General features: G+C 46.4%; 1 protein-coding gene and 1 long non-coding RNA gene across 6 annotated transcripts in view; one reads left to right on the forward strand and one right to left on the reverse strand.

Annotated features, from left to right (window-relative positions):
- Positions 1-16,946, forward strand: part of PHACTR2 (phosphatase and actin regulator 2) — a 249,702-nt gene that overhangs the window by 194,898 nt on the left and 37,858 nt on the right. For all 5 annotated transcript variants that reach the window (XM_075597155.1, XM_075597157.1, XM_075597154.1 and 2 more), the window contains exons 3-4: positions 11,339-11,419; positions 13,894-14,043. In XM_075597155.1, coding sequence (XP_075453270.1) covers positions 11,339-11,419; positions 13,894-14,043 — 231 coding nt within the window. The remainder of the gene's footprint in view (positions 1-11,338; positions 11,420-13,893; positions 14,044-16,946) is intronic.
- Positions 130-8,886, reverse strand: LOC142493331 (uncharacterized). Its single transcript, XR_012801088.1, has 3 exons — positions 8,785-8,886; positions 1,509-1,693; positions 130-1,298 (listed from the first exon to the last, which is right to left on the reverse strand). It is a non-coding gene; the product is annotated as an uncharacterized LOC142493331 (long non-coding RNA).

Here is a 16,946-nt window from a genome sequence, read left to right on the forward strand (position 1 = left end):
GTGCTTGTGGAACACCGGTTGAAAATCACTGCCCTACCATAGAAACCTTAACCCTTACCCTAAAAAAAAAACCTAATCTTAACCCGCAACCCTAATGCTACCCCTACCCTAAAAACCGTAACCCTTTACACTACACCCCCTAATGTTAACCCCTAATACTAACACTACCCCCTACCCTAAAAAAGCATTATCTGAATTCCCTACCCAAAAAGCCTAGCCCCTTAACCTAAATCTCCTATTCTTAACCCCCCCTACCTTAACCGCTAACTTACCATATTGGCGAAAAGGCCGGCGGCTGAGTATCCAGCGACGCTGCGGCAGAGGATCCCTCAGCGGACAAACGGAGGTGGCGGTTTTGGTCCGGTTGTTCAATGATTAAAGTATTATGATGCAGAATATTTTATTATTATTCATAGCCCAAAACGTCAGCATATTTTTATTGCAATTTTTATACAGCTATAACGCACATTGCTGTTGCTGGAAGTCGCGCCCCACAATGCCCTGAGTAGCGCTCTGCAAAGTATTACGGGGGGCAATTCCGGCCAGCACCGTGGTTATTGCCTGCTGTACCAGTAATGCAGTCATCCTACACATGCAGTTTCTGCCCACTGTCCTAAACCATCCTCAGTGATAGGTAGGATTGAGAGGGGGTCTGTAACTGTTTTTGGGAAGCCGAGAGGGTCATCCTGTGGGCCAGTTGCTCTTTTTTGAGTGTGGTCATTGTTTTCTTTCATAGAAACACTTGGCTCACCTTGCTTGGCCATTTATTATCTGCGCAAAGTCTCAGGTCCTGTTTGATCGTTGGCTTTCTTTCGTATTTAGAATGTAATCTTTTCGTATTCTTTTAATATTCTGGTTTTAAAAAGCACCAGTTTTTTTTTCCAGCATAAAGTTCCTCTTAACAAAAATGGAATAAATAATGATTTAATATTTATTATTTAACCAAATATGGCATGTCTTCTGGAAAGATCTTTGAACTCCCGTTAATCCAACCTGATGCCATAGCCGCTTACGATTGCATCAGCTCTAACCGCAGTTGTCTATGGTCACTCAAATGTCCCCCAACTTCAAAGAAATTATTAAATATTTTTTCCAAAGGAGAGAAAATATTATTTTACCACAGAGAACATGGTAATGACCCCACGGCGAGATTGCTACTTTAGTGTACATAAAAGCATTATTCTCACTTAGGACCTATTGCATTAGATGTGATGTCACTTCTCACTGCTGGAGAAAAGATCAGCTCCATTCAAATGATTAGGATTGGGGAAAAGACCGCACTGCAAATTGAATAAAGGCTGTGGAAAGAAGTTACAATAAAATGAGAAAGAGAAGGCACGTGTTGTATTTGTCTAGCAAAATATTGTTTGATGCCTTTCTAATCCACTAATTAAATTTAATATTGCAAATTTTTGGCGCAAACTTCCTCCTTAATCATTAGGGATATTAAAGCAGCAACTTTCCCCTGCCCCTCCCCCCATAACCAAAAATATATTTTAAAATCTTACATGAATGGGCGATCCCGTGGAGCTGACCCTTCGTGCCACTGATGACCTGGTTACCGGAAAAACAGAATTGTCTTTTTTTTTTTTGTAGTTACGTTACAGTCTCCTTTTGGCTGCCGTTTTTTGCCTGGTGCGGGTACGGTTGGAGGCAGGCGGGTTTTCATAAGATGTGGAACCATAGAGCAGCCCTTGGGGAAAAAAACAAATATAAAAAAATAAATATATATATAACAAAAAAGGAACGCGTGGCCCCATAGCGTAACTCAATAAAATAAGGTTTAATCACAACAAGATAAATTCAAGCCATTCATAAAAGTCACTAGGATAAGCGCATAGAAAATCTGTGGCAAGGGTTTTCTGGCTGATGCGCCGGTCAAGCATGGTGGTGGGTGTAATGGTTTTGGGCTGCTTTGCTGCCTCAGGACCTGGATGACTTGCCATCATTGACACAATGCCGAACTCATGTTTGTATTAGAAGATTCTAGAGGAGACTGTCCAGCCATCCATCTGTGAGCTGAAGCGAAAGTGAGTCATGCAGGAAGACAATGATTCGAAACATTTAAGCAGATCTATAAAAGAATGCGCTGCAGAAGAGGAAATTCCGTGTTGTAGAATGCCCTAGTCCACGTCTGGACCTAAACCCCATCAAAATGTTGTTGGATGACCTGAAATAAGCTGTCTATGCAAGGAAGCCTTCAAATGTCACTGAGTTGAAGCAGTTCTGTTTGGAGGAATGGGCCAACATTCCTTCAAACCGATGTAATAGACTGATCAGCAGTTATAGGAAACGCTTAGTTGAAGTTATTCCTGCTCAAGGGGTGCTGAATCTAAAGGTCACATAATTTTTCACACATGGATATTGAATGTTGAATCATTCGTGAATAAATGTTGAAAAAGTATCATGTTTTTGTGTTATTTGATTGATCAGGTTATCATTATTATTAGGACTTAGATTAAGATCTCATAATATTTTAGGTTTGAAGTACAGACGGGCCATGGGCATGCGGCGGGTTCCATTCTAAGGGCCCGCCGCAAAGTGAAAATCGCCGGAAAGCGGAACCGGCGATTTTTGGCGTGTGCGCAAACTGGCAATTCCCCCTTCTGCGCATGCGCAACCTCCGTTCGGCGCATGCGCTCCCTCGGCAACCACCCGTTCTGCGCATGTGCGACCTCAGACTTCCCCGTTCTGCGCATGCGCAGACATGGCGGCCCCCTTCTCGGTATCGGCGGATCGCCGAAAAGTGGGGCCTTGCTGTATGAAAATCCGAAGAGGTTCACACACTTTTTCTTGCCACTGTAGCTATACAAAAATGTCTATATTATTTATGAACAATGTGTTAAAACAAAAAAACAAAAAACATACGTTTAGTCTATAATAGTAATAATTCCCAAAGAACAGGGCATTATTCAAGTTCAATTCCCGAGGCAAAGCCAAGGGTCTTTAACCCAGCCAGGGCATTATTTGCCAGTAATGCTCTGTCCTTCTTGGATTATTACTTAATTATAGGGGAAACTGATAGAAATTCTGGGCATTGTTAAAATCCCTGCTCTCTGGTCAAAATTCCAGGCATTATCAAATCAGTAATAGTATGGAGTTTTTGACGCCCTGCCAAATTTTTCAGCCAACAGAGAAGCCCAATGCTACATCCAACATGACAAAAATACACAGTCAAATAGTTATATATTCTCTTGAAAAAGGGTCATTTAGTTTAACCCTTTGGCCAAAGCGTTGTAAGCTTGCGAGCCACGACAAGGCAGACCCTGTTCGTAAGTCCTAACACTACCAGATAAAATACCAATATACCTCTATCTTATCTTATTATACTATATTAGTGAAAGCACTGTATGCCTGTCTGGATGTCCGGTGTCCCTAGGGGAAATCTCCTTGGGCCGCCCGCCCCCGCACACCTCTCATTGGCCTGAGGCGGAGTGACGGGCCAAACACACACACACACACACACCACACACACACACACACACACACACACACACACACACACACACACACACACACACACACACACACACACACACACACACACACGGTAGGGGGGGCATTATGTAGGGGGGGCGCAAGCAGCTTGCAGGGAAACCTGGGGGCGCTCCGTGCTGCTGCTTCTATGTCTGTGTCTTGCAGAGGGGGCGGGGCCAGAAGATCCGTGCTGCTGCTTCTATGTCTGTGTCTTGCAGAGGGGGCGGGGCTTCTCTCTGCACACAGACAAGCCCCTCCTTCTCTTCCTGTCTGTTCCCCGTTTTCAGCAGCATGGGGGGTTGGGGGATCGGAGCATGTCGCCCCCCCAGGTGAAATTGTGGACTGATTAAGTGTGTGTGTGTGTTGGTGGTGGTGGTGGTGGGGGGGTGGAGTGATTGAGTGTGTGTGTGGGGGGTGGGTGGGATTGAGCGTGTGTGTGGGGGGGGTGGGGGGGATTGAGTGTGTGTGGGGGGGGGATTGAGTGTGTGTGTGTGGGGGGGAAGTGTGTGTGTGGGGGGATTGTGTGTGGGGGGGGATTGAGTGTGTGTGTGTGGGGGGGGGGTTGTGTGGGGGGGGGATTGTGTGTGTGTGGGGGGGGATTGAGTCCCCCCCCTCCTTGCCCTTTGCCCCCCATCCCTTCCCTTTGCCCCCCCCTCCCTGCCCTTTGCCCCCCCCTCCCTGCCCTTTGCCCCCCCCCTGCCCTTTGCCCCCTTGCTTTTTGCCCTCCCTGCCCTTTGCCCCCCCCCCCTTCCACTCCATGCCCCCTGCCCTTCCACGCCCGGGCAACGCCGGGTATATCAGCTAGTTAGGATTAAAATTCTCATTTACCTCTATTAGGAGGGAGAAAGAGCACATTGGATCTATATCCAGTAGAATGAAAGGACCTACTAACTGGGGAAGTGGGGAGGGGCGGCTTAAATCCTGGGAAGGAGGAGCCACTAACCTCCAACAGCTGAAACAGCTGAGAATAGGTTAACAAAACACAAAACCTCAGCAAGCTCTTTTTGGGAACTCCCGAGTCCCCACAATATATATATATATATATATATATATATATATATATATATATATATATATATATATATATATATATATATGTATATGTATATATATATATATATATATATATATGTATATAAGTGTCAAAAAGGAGTGCTATGGAGCGTGGCATATGTATACAACAGACGACAGAGAAGCCCATAATTTTAATCCTAATAGAGGTATATTAGTATTTTATCTGGTAGTGTTAGGACTTGCGAACGGGTGTCTGCCTTGTCGTGTGTATTTTTGTCATGTTGGATGTAGCATTGGGTTTCTCTGTCGTCTGTTGTATACATATGCCACGCACAATAGCACTCCTTTTTGACACTTCTATACATATACAGGGCCGCCAACAGAAATGATGGGGCCCGGGACAAATGAAAGGAAGCAGGGCCCCCCACCCCCCCCCGAACCCATAGCGCACCCCCCCCCCCCGTACCCATAGCGCACCTACCACGAAAAAATATCTTTTAGCGCGCAACTTTTACTTAACTGTTTTCTTATTGTGATACAGAAAAAACATTACAATGCAACCTGTTTATTTTTATATTTTCAACAAAAGACAAGTGACTGCCTGCCTGGGTGGGTGAGTGAGTGGGTGGGTGGGTGAATGACAGTGACTGGGTGGGTGAATGACAGTAGAATGACAGTGGGTGGGTGAATGACGGTGGGTGGGTGGGTGGATGAATGACAGTGGATTGGTGGGTGGATGAATGACGGTGGATGAATGACGGTGGGTGAATGACGGTGGGTGAATGTTGAATGTGGGTGGGTGGGTGAATGAGGGTGGGTGGGTGAATGACGATGGGTGGGTGGGAGATAGTGGGTGGGAGACAGTGACTGAGTGGGTGGGAGACAGTGACTGGGTGGGTGGGAGACAGTGACTGGGTGGGTGGGAGACAGTGACTGGGTGGATGGGAGACAGTGACTGGGTGGGTGGGAGACAGTGACTGGGTGGGTGGGAGACAGTGACTGGGTGGGTGGGAGACAGTGACTGGGTGGGTGGGAGACAGTGACTGGGTGGGTGGGAGACAGTGACTGGGTGGGTGGGAGACAGTGACTGGGTGGGTGGGAGACAGTGACTGGGTGGGTGGGAGACAGTGACTGGGTGGATGGGAGACAGTGTCTGGGTGGATGGGAGAGAGTGACTGGGTGGGAGACTGTGACTGGGTGGGTGGGAGACTGTGACTGGGTGGATGGGAGATTGTGACTGGGTGGATGGGAGACAGTGACTGGGTGGGTGGGAGACAGTGACTGGGTGGGTGGGAGACAGTGACTGGGTGGATGGGAGACAGTGACTGGGTGGGTGACAGTGACTGGGTGGGTGGGAGACAGTGACTGGGTGGGTGACAGTGACTGGGTGGATGGGAGACAGTGACTGGGTGGGTGGGTGACAGTGACTGGGTGGGTGGGAGACAGTGACTGGGTGGATGGGAGACAGTGACTGGGTGGATGGGAGACAGTGACTGGGTGGATGGGAGACAGTGACTGGGTGGGTGGGAGACAGTGACTGGGTGGGTGGGAGACAGTGACTGGGTGGATGGGAGACAGTGACTGGGTGGGTGGGAGACAGTGACTGGGTGGGTGGGAGACAGTGACTGGGTGGGTGGGAGACAGTGACTGGGTGGGTGGGAGACAGTGACTGGGTGGGTGGGAGACAGTGACTGGGTGGGTGGGAGACAGTGACTGGGTGGGTGGGAGACAGTGACTGGGTTGGGCGGGAGTCAGTGACTGGGTGGGAGACAGTGACTGGGTGGGTGGGAGACAGTGACTGGGTGGGTGGGAGACTGTGACTGGGTGGGTGGGAGACTGTGACTGGGTGGGTGGGAGTCTGTCACTGGGTGGGTGGGAGACTGCGACTGGGTGGGTGGGAGACTGCGACTGGGTGGGTGGGAGACTGCGACTGGGTGGGTGGGAGACTGCGACTGGGTGAGTGGGAGACTGCGACTGGGTGGGTGGGAGACTGCGACTGGGTGGGTGGGAGACTGTAACTGGGTGGGAGACTGTAACTGGGTGGGTGACAGCGACTGGGTGGGTGGGTGACAGCGACTGGGTGGTAGACAGTGACAGTGGGTGACTTACCTTGACCGGGTGGGTGCAGCTTGCCGCCGGACGCTTCCCCCGATATCCCCGCGGCTGCTGCCCGGGACGGGAGGTGGGCTTGGGGAGGGGGTGTTCCGGGGGAGCACGGGGGGGAGGCCACGGGAGGTGTGCTCGGGGGGCGCGGGAAGCTAGCCACGTGGGAAAGCGGGCCGCAGGAGGAGCTAGTACTTCCCCCTCCGTCCCATGTTGGGAGTGGGGGGGGGAGAGCGGGCCGCAGAGGAGCTAGTACTTCCTCCTCCGTCCCACGTTGGGAGTGTGTGTGTGTGGGGGGGGGGGGAATCTGGCCGCAGAGGAGCTTGTACTTCCCCCTCCGTCCCACGGTGTGAGGGGGGGAGAGGGCTCTGCTTGCCCTGCACATGCGCGCGGGTAATCGCCGCCATTTATTTTTTATTAACTGGCGCCCGGCCGCGCAGGGAGGCCAGGCCCCCCGGACCCACAGGGCCCGGGATGCCAGTACCCTTTGTCCCCCCAGGTAGAAGAACATTGTTCAAATATAGTGCTCTAGTGACAAAGTTTGTAATAAACAATAATTTCTTGATTGAAGGTCATAGGCTGGGTTTAAGGTATATATATATATGAGTGAGGTATATATGGGTGAGTATATGTGTCTGAGACCTGAATAAATGTCCTGGTGAGTGTGGGTAATGGAGATATATGAGCCCCAACCCCTCACTGCCAATGTGGACTGGTACTGACAACTTGTAATAACACCAATAAAATACCTCTGTGTACTGTTTAAGGTACAAACTCACGTGACCTTGCCCATTGTGCCTTCTGGAATGCGTGCTTCTGCAGTTGAGATAATTCAGGTAGCAACAAGTGTAGAGATGCAGCGCACAGCAAAGAACTGGATCCACGGGACAGCAGCAGTTTGATAAAAATAAAGTTCTTTATTGAAAAAACATGGTGCAGACAGGAATGGGTGCAGGGGAAAAAGCCTCTGTCTCTAACGCGTTTCACGCCTGTGGCGCTTCGTCGGAGAGTACCGCCACACAGGCGTGAAACGCGTTAGAGACAGAGGCTTTTTCCCCTGCACCCATTCCTGTCTGCACCATGTTTTTTCAATAAAGAACTTTATTTTTATCAAACTGCTGCTGTCCCGTGGATCCAGTTCTTTGCTGTGCGCTGCATCTCTACACTTGTGGCTACCCTTTGTCCCCCCCACCCCTGTTGGCGGCCCTGTACATATATATATTTTGTGGGGGCTCAGGAGTTCCCAAAAAGAGCTTGCTGGGGTTTTGTGTTTTGTTGAATTTTTCAGCCAATCAGCTTTGAGTTCTGATACAGACTGAGTGAGAGCAGCCGTCAGACATGCCCCCGATCGCCTCCCTAATCTCTTGAAGCTAGGGCTGCAGGAGTGTGCGCGATGGCGCACGCTCGCACCGCCACCATGAGCACGGCCAAACACTGAGGAGAAAGGTGTGTGTGTACTGTATGTGTGGCAGGGCTGGCCTTAGAGCAATGTGGCCACCTTGGGCCCTTCATCTTCAGGTGCCCCGCTCTCCCTCCTGTCGGGATCCAACTTTCACCTAACCGGAGGGGGGAGCTGGAGGAGGGAGCGTGGGAGTCTCCTTCCTCCGATCGGAAGTTGGATCTCGGCGCCGACAGGAAGAGGAGAGAGCGGGGTCCCCGGACCGGCAGAGAAGTTGGGGGGGGGGGGGGGGATGCGTGCGCTCATACCTTCTCCGTAACGGGCCTCCTCCTGCAGCATGGCGTCATATGATGGCGTGTTACTATGGTAACATGACGCTGACGGAGGAGGGCTGCTCGTCATGGTAAATCTCTCCCCCCCTTTTTTTAGTTATATATTTTTACAGGGGGGGCCCCGCTGCCAGGGTGCTGCCTTGGGCCCCGCTAAGGCCGACCCTGCAGTGTGTTTTGTGGGTGGGGTGGGTGCTTACTGAGGGGGGCCCGAGGCGAAGCACACCACACACAAACACACAATGCAGCTCCCCCTCTGTACCGACAACACACAGCAACCACACACACCCACAAAACACATTGCAGACACCCCCCCCCCCACCCCCCCCTGCAGAACACACACGGCAGACACACACATCCACCCACAAAACGCACACTGCAGACACACACATCCACCCACAAAACGCACACTGCAGACACACACATCCACCCACAAAACGCACACTGCAGATACACACACACCTTTCTCCTTAGTGTTCTCCTGTGTGGAGCTCTCTGCAGGCAGGGTGTGGGAGGAGTCGGTGCCTTGCTGCTGCCTCCTGTCCAATCACCTCCCTGTCTGAGAGCTGATCTCGCTCTGTGTGTTTATAAGAAGGCAAAGCTGATTGGCTGAAAACCTTGGCAGGGTGCCAAAAATTGATTGGATAATGCCCGGAATTTTGACCAATCAGAGAGCAGGGGTTTAAAAATGCCTGGAATTTCTATCAGTTGAGCCTATAATTAAAAAAAATACGCACGCTTGTCCGATTTTGTTACTTCTTTTTTTTTTTTGTCAATCTGCTACATTTAGGGGTAATTCTATTTAGCCTGATGTGGCCTTTCAGGCAGCTTTCGTCCAACAATCTCAATTGACATCAATAGGAATTTTAGGCTGAAAACAGCTTGAACAGCCACTTTGGAGTATACAGAATGACCCCCTTAACCTGTTAAACATGTCACCAGTTCACTTTCATGCTGGGCAAAATTGCACTGGAATTGCACGGATCACTCTCAGAAATCCAATATGTGCACTCCGGCTTTACATGATACCTTTATAGCGCAATGCACTGTGGCATGTTTCGCATATAAATTGTAGCCTTGTTCTTATCCTTATTGTTTTGTGATGTGCGTGAAGTCACATAGGGTAACGTGAACCTCCAACGAATTACGTGTACATTTATCAAGATGTGCCTGGGTTTAACTTTGTTTTGATTTTCGTCTGCCGTAGTAAGAACCAGATGTTACTTCAAAGTGCTGCATCTGTTGCTGGGAAGGCAGTGACACAGAGACAGAGAGAGAGAGAGTGCAGCATGGAGAGCTTGTGCGAATGTCTGAGAATAGGATTCTCTGGGGAGGGGAGAAACTGAGCCCGGCGGGAGGGAAAAAACGTAGAACTAAATAAAACCATCTGGGAAAGCAGGGTGGTGGGGAGGAATATTGAAGGCGGTCCAGAATTTTGTACTATGTGAAGTATTGAGTTTCTGTTGAAGGCAATACGATGTTGACCAAATTGATTTAATGGCAGCGATAGGGTAAAATGATGTGATTTGATGCTTTTTTTTTTTTTTTTAAACTGACAAGAATGGTATTTTTGAGTCTTTTTTTTTTTTTTTTATACATCCTGTTAAATGTTTTTCATTCGTGTGACTGAAGTGTAGGATGGGGTTTACTGCCACTATCGCTGCCTTACTTCCCGCTTGTCCTGTCTTCTGTTTTTCTGGTTTATCTTTCAAAAAATAGAGTGGCTTTTTTTTTATCCACCTGCATATGATTGTTTGTGTATCCACAAGATGGCCGCACATACTGGGTACAGAGCTGCCATTTTCAACCGGGGTTCACCGGACACCCCTCGGTGCTGCTTTTTAAGGAGCAATGTAAACAGATGATTTTTTGTCTGTGTTAATTTTTATTTTTTTTAACATAGGGTTGAAGCAAGGGGTCTCCAAACCTGAAGCCCATTCATTTACGCTTCGGGGACCCCCTGCTTCGCTAGATACCTCCGTAGGGGGTGCTGGTAGCTGCTCCACTACCAGGAATCACGTAATGGTGGAGTTTCATAGCTCCCGCACCCTGTGAGCCAATGGGAAGCCGTGACACCTACCAGTGCGGCTTCCTATTGGCCCAATTGACATGGGAACGTAATACTCGGAGATAATGGCCGCACCTACACAGGTAAGTATCTCGGGAAGCAGGGTGTCCCCAAAAGCTGAAATGAATGAGGTTCAGCAGCAGAGACCCCCTGCTTCAATCCAATATTAAAAATAAAAAACGCCCACTTGGATTGCTCCTTTTAAAGCTGCAGTTCATTCAATATCCTGCATGTGTGTTTTTTTTAATAAATCAGTTCTGTAGTAAGAAAAAATACTTTTAGTATTTTCAGTTTAAAAAAAAAAACAACTTTGAAAGACCAATTTTCTTGTATTCTATTTTAACAAGCATTTACTAAGGCACTGCCCCTTCATGTCCTGTCACAAGCTCTGGCACACCCCTTTATCAGCCCTGCCCTCCCTCTAGCACATGTCAGTGCAGGAGTGCTCATGAATATTCATGAGCTTCCACTGAGAGACAGAAGCAGAAGAAAAACAGATCCCTTCACTAATTATGTCACCAAATTTCGCCTATCAATACATGGAGAACGAATTGACTGGCAGCTATACAGTTCTTTAGGTAATTAGAGATTGCACACATGAAACTATTGAAGTAAAAAAATAAATAAATAAAAAAAGAAAAAGACTGAACTGCAGTTTTAAAGAGTATCGCAACCTACAACGAAAATACATATACTGTAGGTTTATTTTCATTTTAATTTTCTACCTTTATTTATCCCTTTAAGCATGTGACAACTCTTGTGTTATTTCAGTAAGGCTATTTGTTCATTTTGGCGTGAGGAGTGACTGCATATTTATGAAGTTAATAGCTGTATGACCAGTGATATCTTCCCATCATTATCGCAGAACTCGCTCTGTCGGCAAGCTGTTTTCAGGGAACAAGTGTCTCCTCGTTTTAACTTCGGTGTCATTTGCTTCTTTCCCCCCAGTGTTAGAGAGGAAGATATCCATGAGGCAGAGCCGAGACGAGCTCATAAGAAGAGGTGTCCTCAAAGAAATACCAGACCAAGGTGAGAAGCTCCCAAATGGGGACGGATTTGCCAATTGCTGATTCTTTTACGAGCTTTTAAAATATTTGACAAAATATTTTCCATTGCTTAACCCCTCCAGCGCCCCGTGACAAAAGCCACCATGCCCGGCAATCCTGAGGCTCCATGAATACGTCATGCGCTGTTTGCTCGTTTTCTAAGGGCCGTTGTGTTCTGCGCTCCTGTGGCGCGCTTAATGTCATGTGCCCGAGCAAGAAAACAAGACACATCAGCGATGTCACGATCATGTAATCACCCGACGACCGATCACAGGATAGCAATGCACCGTAGCCCCTTTGGCACTCAAAGGGTTCACAAAGATCTCTGAGCAAATTTTGACCAGCTGTGTTAAGGTTAAGTACTTGCAATAGGTATAGTTTCACCACTGCGAGGGTAAAGCAAGGTAGTATTTTTCTTCTCACGACGATCAGAACGGCTGTACTTTCCAACAGATCACAAGGAAAAATCAAGAGCAGTTAAAACGATTTCTGATATCTTGTAAGGTGCATACCATCCATGCATTTAAAAATGCTAAATCGGAGAACAGGACAGGCTCAAAACGGTAATCTTTAATACTCAACATTTCAGCGCTCAATGACTCCATTGAGTAATAAACATCACCTTTTTGAACCTTCGAGTGCCTTTCCTCCTGTTCTTTGATTTCATTTATATATATCTTGTTCAAAGTCTATGTTCAAAATGTCCTCCTCCTGCTGAAACACATGCTCGAAGACGACAACGCCACTGTCTCATTGCATAATAGATAACGTGTTGATCCTGCTGCTCCCACTCATGAATGATACAAGTTCGTTTTTTCAGTCCTAGCAATCATCCTTTATCAGGAGATTTTTCTTGTAAATGTTTTGGACCATAATTCCTGCTCTGTCTCAAGCACTTTATAACGTGCTTATCATCTTCGCTAAATTCCATTTAGTAACCGTGCACTTGATGAGGTCATCGTGCCATCACCAATTCCAAAGAATATCTATTAGATTATCGAATCATTCTTAAATGTAATAATATACTGTGACAGACCTACAATTGCTCGCATTTTTTTGAAAATGTAGGGATTTTTCTGCAAGATACTGTATGCCAAAATTTAAAAGGGGTCCCGACTGAACACAGTGTGTATATCTACATCTGTATGTGTGTATATGTGTGTGTGTGTGTGTGTCTTGGTGTTTCAACAAGGGACTAACGGTGATATCTGTTGAATGATTTATCCACATATGCTATGCGCTTGTTCTATTTTACTCTTGTGAGTGGCCGTAATCTATACTTTTTTTACAGACTGAGGTGGGGTCACATTCTTACAAGTCAGGCAAACCTAGAGTCTGATTTGAGGGTATAACATGCTAAAATGTTATTCTGACCCCTATTTCATGATATGATTGTTCTGTAGTGCAGCCGCCAGAATGTCTCCACCCACGTATTTTATTTGATCTGTGAGAACTGTATATCTAGACACACACAAGCAGCTTGAAACAATGGTCACTATTAGTCCCTATTCATCATATGATTCGCAAAATATTGAATTGCGGCCGATAATGCAAAGCCTACTTGCATGCACAAAGCAGCTGCTTGAATTTGTGCTGCTTGAATTTTTGTAATCTTTTCTTTATTCCCCTTTACTTGAACCTGGGGGACCCCAGAGGAGTCGAGTCTCCGATTCACAAAATATTACACTTTAAAAAAAATATTTTTTTTTACATTTCCGGCATAGCAAGAAAAATATCAATATGACTGCAGGATCATCAAATAGAAAGTTGCTTTCTGTTAGCTGCTGGATCTAAGCTGATCCCAACATCCATATTGTTCTCCCAAGCCCGTGTTCTTGTCCGAAAGTAATATTTCAGGAACACTGTGTCTTCACAATGTGTTGCAGGTTCCACTAGTAGGAACGCGATTTAAACAATGACGCATCACTTACCTCTATGTGATCTTATGGGTCTCCTTCCACATTTCCCTGACCACTGGGGACCTCCTGGTTCACATACAGTTAAGTGGGAAACAGTTCATAACGGGAATTGCTGCTTTAACCGTTTGGCTGCTGAAGCGGCTTTGCAATGCCTTGTGAAGACACAGGGTCATTAGTGTAATAAAAACACACCTTGAACCTGAAGGACTGCTAAAATTTATATACACTGTCTGCCTTCTCATTGGGCCCTTTTGGAGAATCTATGCCTCTGAGAGAGTGTGCTGCAAGGGGTCCATGTTTATTTTTTGGCTACGTTTCCACATATTATTTATAAGATTTGCAATAAATACAGTAGTAAACATCTACAGTAGGTCTGCATTTTTGGAACGGTTTTGCTGTTGAAGCATCATTAGCACTGCAACCACTAAAGAGATTTTTGAGTGTCCCATGGAAATATATATCCCTTTTTATGCTTCCCTGGGGTTGTTGTACCTGTGCATGTACCCTGTATATATAACATGTGGCCCTTCTCCTGTAGATGGTGATGTCCCAGTTAGTGTGGGAACCTCTAATGGTCACACAGTGCCAATCAGTGAGGAACCTCCGAGAGAAGAGAAACCAGCAGACCCCATCGCTGGAAATGGTTCTGTAGCCTCAAAAGCAGCTACACTGGGAGGAAAAACAGAAGGTAAGAAATGTAATAAAACAGTGTAAGTGGTTATATATCAAAGTCTCACGACTGCAAAACTGAGGCTAATTGAGCACATGATTTATTAAAGAGAACAAACACAATTGCTTTCAATAAGAGTTTTTTGTGCACCAGTCTTTCCCCCAGTTTTGCTACCAGTACGCTTAGATACAGCCCACCTAAGCGTTGATGCAATTAACTGTAATTGTGTTTTAAACATTGTTTATTCTTGAGAACTACTGTGTGGTTTTTGAGGAACTGTTGTCTAAAACGTGTACACTATTTCTAATTCATTTTGCACACCAGTGCTCCTTATTCTGGCAAATCATCCTTAAATAAAAGCTATGTTAGCTGCTGCTTTATGGTAATTGATAACTTTTCAATGAATAATATCTCAAAAACTACATAAAAACAAAAAAAGAAATACTGATAAGCACTTCTACTTCCCCTTAAAAATTCAGAATAATATGTTTAAGCCATGTCTTTTTTTAGATGTTATAGAGAGCTGATACCTCTCATAAGTCCTGACCACACGTGTACCAAACTTTGTGCAATTCCATCCAGCCACTCACGAGGTTATTAGTCTTTGCTTGGTAGGTGGGTTTAAAAAAAAAAAAGCTGTACTGTCACCTCACCCATAATTGTCCGCACATAGTACACACACACACACACACACATAAAATCAAAAATGAATAGACAATACCGTTCTGTGGCTAATGGAATGCTTTTATTTGTGCGAGCTTTCGAGATCTCTTCTTCCGATGGTGTTACATTGACTAAACCAAGCAAGGGTTTTACTTAAAAACAGTGCAGTCTTGGAATGTTACCTGTGACTGAAACCTATCCCTCCCCCTGTGTAGTATGCGATTTATGACTTGGGGTGTTATAGTCCCTGAATGATAGTTATGTAAGTGTTTGTGTGGGTATGTATGTAAATAAAAATGTTTAAATAGCCGACAGTGTATACAGCGCTACACAAAAGATGTGTGGTGTGTGGAGTGGGAGTGTATATAAATGTCTGTGTGTGTATATTGTGTATATACAGGCATACCCCGCATTAACGTACGCAATGGGACCGGAGCATGTATGTAAAGCGAAAATGTACTTAAAGTGAAGCACTACCTTTTTGCCCACTTATCGATGCATGTACTGTACTGCAATCGTTATATACGTGCATAATTGATGTAAATAACGCATCTGTAAAGGCTCTATAGTCTCCCTGCTTGCGCACAGCTTCGGTACAGGTAGGGAGCCGGTATTGCTGTTCAGGACGTGATGACAGGCGCATGCGTGAGCTGCCGTTTGCCTATTGGGCGATATGTACTTACTCGCAAGTGTACTTAAAGTGAGTGTACTTAAAGCGGGGTATGCCTGTATATCACTTGTGAGCACATTCACATGTCTTAGGCAGGTCTGCAACTCTGCCTTTCACCATTATCCCCAGAATGCAGTGCTTCCACTGCAGCCAGGGATTCTGGGAAATGACATGCAAATGACCACACAATGTGTCACCTTTTGTCTGAAAACCCATTGTGACATGGAGCCCATATAAGCTAATGCTCGCTGTTAACACAGCTTTAAAGCACAGCATGGGACTCGGATGCAAAGCCAGAGAAACCATTCACACACATGATCCACAAGACTTCTGGAACAATGTTCTCTATACAGATGAGTCAAAGGTAGAATTTTTTGGCATCAATGAGAAACGTTATGTTTGGCGAAAACCAAACACTGCGTTAGAACCGAAGAACCTCATCCCAACCAAGCATGGTGGTGGTCGGCTGATGGTTTCGGGCTGTTTTTCTGCCTCAGGACCTGGACGGCTTACCAACATTGACATGATCATGAATTCTGCATTGTATCAGAAGACTCTAGAGGAGAATATCAGGCCACCCGTCCGTTAGCTGAAGTAAAAGTGGGTCATGCAGCAAGACAATGGTCCTAAACATACGGGGACCCGCTGCTCCCCTAGATACGTATCACCCCAGGACTGTCTCCTCCAGGGAAAACAAAATGGTGGTTTAATGCTCCCACGCCATTCTGGTTGGTAGGAAATTGGAACATCATGCGTGGTAGCTTCCTGTTGGCTCACGTGATGCAGGGGATTAAAACCTGAATTAAGAACCAGTGGCACATTTGGCGACAAGTATTTTGTGAAGCAGGTGGGTTCCCTATTCTAGGGGAGCTCAACGCCAGTCCTCAAGCCCCCCAACAGGTCAGGTTTTCAGGATATCCCTGCTTCAGCACAGGTGCCTCAATCAGAGGCTCAGTCTGTGACTGATCCTCTGACTAAGCTACCTGTGCTGAATCTGAGATATCCTGAAAACCTGACCTGTTGGGGGGCTTGAGGACTGAAGTTGAGCACCCCTGCACTAAGCTAAAACTAACGCGGTTCAGGTTAGGAGACCCGCTGCTTCCTATAGAAGTAAAAAAAAGACGGGTCATTGTCATCGGAACGGTCCTTTTAAGGCATACATATTGAGAGGATAATGCACATCACAAAAGCACAATGAATGAATGCCCCCCACCCCTCCAGATGTGTAAGGGTAAAAGGGGGTTCCTTCAGTGAGAGAAAAGATATGTAGAAGGAAAGGAGTACAGCATCCGCATCAACACCTTGATAAAGTCCTGTTGGATGAAACATGTTGGTGTGTTTCCTACACCTTCATTGCTAAGCTGATTGTGCAATAAACACAATTGTACTACATCTGGAATTGCCCTATCTATTTTTGATCCACTGATGCGGAAGCTGTGCTCCTTTCCTTCTACATATCCTGATCTCTACCATTGAGGATTGCACTCTGCAGACTTTTTCCCTGTCTGGATTTCACTGTCAGGTAAAGGGCAACAGCCCCTCTGTATTTACCTTTTCATTGCCTGCTGTTTTATTGATCTAAATCACT

The sequence above is a fragment of the Ascaphus truei genome, chromosome 4, assembly GCF_040206685.1.
Source record: "Ascaphus truei isolate aAscTru1 chromosome 4, aAscTru1.hap1, whole genome shotgun sequence".
Taxonomy (NCBI): domain Eukaryota; kingdom Metazoa; phylum Chordata; class Amphibia; order Anura; family Ascaphidae; genus Ascaphus; species Ascaphus truei.